We start from the raw sequence: 3365 nt of genomic DNA on the forward strand, positions 1-3365 counted from the left end.
ACCGTGCAACTTGCAAAGCCCAAATACTCATCCGCAGCCTGGCAAAGTTCGTTGGCAGTTGCCAACAGGCCATTTTCATTCGCAATGTTCTTTGTTTTGAAGCTTAAGGAGATATCACGGGAGCCCATAAACAATATCTTCGTGCAATTAAATGTTCAATCTAGTACTAAGACAAACTAGCTTAGCAAAATTCTTCAAATTTTGACAAGCTCATTTCACCTGCCTATAACAAGCTAATTTCATCATGCAAATGCCAAACAAGTCAACCATCAACATTTACCTCAAGGTTAATATTCATGAAGTACTCCCTCCACATGAATATAGATGCATTTTAGAGTGCAAATTCACTAATTTTGCTCTGTATGTAGTACATAATGGAATCTCTACAAAAACTTGCATCTAGGAACGGAGGGATTACTTAAATTGGGAAATAATACAGAAGTAACGAGCAGATTAAATGGCAAGTACTTGAGTAGAAACCAACATACAACGATAGAGTACTCATCATGTTCATGGTAACCTGCATCAGGTACAAACCCAGGAAAACTACTCCAGTAACAAAACTTCCGATAATAAAGTACGCATGTTCACGCAAAACTGCATCAATTACCAACCCAAGAAAACTGAAAGTAGCGGGTAGATTTTTCCAACAAAGTACGAAGGACTGTAACCATCTTAAGCAGAGGCAGCAGGAGCCTTGGTGGCAGCAGACAGCTTCGACCTCCTCTTGGCCATGCTCTCGCTCCGGCGGTCCCTCTGCTCCTTCAGCCTCTGTGCAAGCAGCTTCTGGTACTCGGCAGCCTCTGACTTCTTCTTGGCGATCCTCTTCTTCTTGTCTGCGATTCTGGCGCGCTTCCTCTGAAGGGTCAAGGGAGTCACAAGACGCTGGATCTTGGGAGCCTTGCTCACCTTCTTGCCTGGAAATAACAATCAATGTGATCTAGGTAAGAAAGAAGTAAACAAGACACACAAATCTGCTCAGATATGCAGTATGATAATTTTCCTTAAGAAAAGTGGAAGAGGGGAAAATAAGATCGACGATGGAACAAGAATAGAGCTAATGCAGTAAGCAAACACAGTTGAAAGCTCACCCTTCTTGTTAAGGAAGGTCCTGCGGTATGTGTTGACATAGCTGCGGACATCATCATCCTTGCCAAGGTTGAAGAGCTTCTTGATCTTGGAAGCCCTCTTGGGTCCCCTCATCCTGGGCTTCTCAGTGTCGGTCAGACCTGGCAGATCATTCTCACCCTTCTTGACAATCACCAAGTTGATAACAGACAGGTCTTGGCTGACAATGCAACCACGGACAGACTTCCTCCTGCGCTCACCGTTGCGCCTGCCAAACCCACGGAAGCAAGGTGTGCCTACAGAATTGAGGCAAAAAACATAGGTAAGAGTTTGATTCAAGAGGGAAAGATTGTAGTTAAGAAGTACCATGGAAATAAAGTTATACCCCTGTGAAGCAGAAGGCGGACACGCCCAGAAGTTAGCACTCCTTGCTTCATTGGGAAGCCCTGCTTATCACAGCCACCCATGATCTTGAAGATGTAACCCTTGAATTCCTGAAAATGCAGGAAATGACAGATATCTTTGATTAAAACTATCAAAACATCAGCTGAAGGGTTATGCATCATGAAGTTGACAGTAGATTACCTCACCCAGAAGATCACCAACTACCTCCTGGGAGATTCTCTTGTCATAAAGGTTCCGCCTGTAGTTCATACGAAAATGTTAGATAACCAAACCAAAAATTAAAATAGTAAACTACAACTGCAAAAAATTATCAATCAACATACATTAATATACTGACGATTAGCCCACTAAAAGCCTGCTTATTGTGATTTCAGAAGTAAACTACTTTGTTTTATTACATTGCCCACAAAATAGTTCAAAATAGCTAATTTCATCATGTCATGGGGACATGTGTAACATTTTTGAAGCAGATCAAAAACAATTCAACCTTTTCATGGCATCACAGGGTCCATTGTTTTCTATGCTTCTTCAAAAACTAAAGTACTGAGCATCACAAGATATTTGAATCCATTCACCGTTAATCAACTTGTTAAGAATGTGGGAGGGGTTGGATATGCTTAACCGTCTAATATTGCTGTGCGCTTGCTATACACAATTCGTGAGTAAACAATCTGAATATACATTTATCTGCAGCTCAAAGTGAGAAAATAAACATAGTGTGCTCCAAGCAATTTGAAACCACATTTGAAAATAAAATAAATAGCAAAAATCCTTGATACAGTATTACTGTTATAAGAAGACCGTCAATAGAACTCAAAGAAGTTTAATTCCAGTCTGCTCCAACATCAAAAGCTACAACATGATTCTAATCGCACCATAACACTTATAAGAGCGTCCTAATAACACACAATGATAAATAATGGTTCCCCGCCACCCAATTCAACAAAGTAACAGGACTAGATGCACAAGACTACAGCATTCACGATACGCTAAACAGAAAGGCGATTTCCCAAAAGCAACCGAGCATGGCGATTATACGACACGGATCTAAAGGACGAAGGGCGGGATGGGGAACAGACTCACAGCTTCTGGTCGTCATCGATCTCGACCTTCTTCTGGCACCCCGTGGTGGGGTTCGCGATGTTCAGCTGAAACCAACACAAAAACCACACGAATCAGGAACCTCACAGGCACAAGATCACATCTGCGCGCATCGGGAGGTGAGGAGAGCGCAGTCTCAGGTCAGATATGCGCGCATCGGGGGGAGAGGAGGAGCGCGTACCTTCATGGTGGAGTCGCGGCACGAGCTCGCCGGCGGCGAGCAACCCGGGCGCTGGGTGGAGCGGCGGCGGCGGCGGCGGCGCGGTTGCTCGAGGGGTAGGGTTTTGGGCGAAGAGGGTGCGGCGGAAATGTGTGGAGCTGATTATATAGGTGGGGGCGTTGAGTGGGCCGCTATTGTCCAGCCACGGGCTCCGAAGTTGATATAGGCCTGAAGTGCAAAATGGGCTTGTGCCTCAAAAAAAGAATCAACAACACTTGGGAGCGACACGTTTGTCTCAAAAAAAAAAGAGTAATAAATATTGTCTCAAAAAAAAACTTGGGAGCGACACGTCCAACACATGCCGAAATAAAAGTAAATGAGCGAACCAACCTGTGGTTGAGATGGTTAGGTGGACAGTGGTATCCCCAACCCACCAGGGTTCAAATCCTGGTGCTCGCATTATTTCTGGATTTATTTCAAGATTTCCGACGATGTGCTTTCAGTGGGAGGAGACGTTCCCGTCGACGACGAGGCGCCTACGGTGGCTTCGTAAATCTCAAGATGATATGCCGGCTCAGTCTCTCGCGAAGAGTTGATGTGGAGACAGAGGTCTCAGATTCAGTGGCTCTCA

At 44.4% G+C, this 3365-nt stretch overlaps 1 protein-coding gene across 1 annotated transcript; it reads right to left on the bottom strand.

Moving 5' to 3' along the window:
• Positions 1–434: 434 nt before the first annotated feature.
• LOC119362066 (40S ribosomal protein S6) lies at positions 435–2901 on the bottom strand. Its single transcript, XM_037627237.1, has 6 exons — positions 2756–2901; positions 2557–2621; positions 1654–1711; positions 1454–1562; positions 1092–1364; positions 435–917 (listed from the first exon to the last, which is right to left on the bottom strand). The coding sequence occupies exons 1-6, from the start codon at positions 2759–2761 to the stop codon at positions 676–678; spliced, it is 753 nt and encodes a 250-aa protein (XP_037483134.1). The 5' UTR covers positions 2762–2901; the 3' UTR covers positions 435–675.
• Positions 2902–3365: the final 464 nt, after the last annotated feature.

The sequence above is a fragment of the Triticum dicoccoides genome, chromosome 2B (genome assembly GCF_002162155.2).
Source record: "Triticum dicoccoides isolate Atlit2015 ecotype Zavitan chromosome 2B, WEW_v2.0, whole genome shotgun sequence".
In the NCBI taxonomy this organism is placed as follows: Eukaryota; Viridiplantae; Streptophyta; class Magnoliopsida; order Poales; family Poaceae; genus Triticum; species Triticum dicoccoides.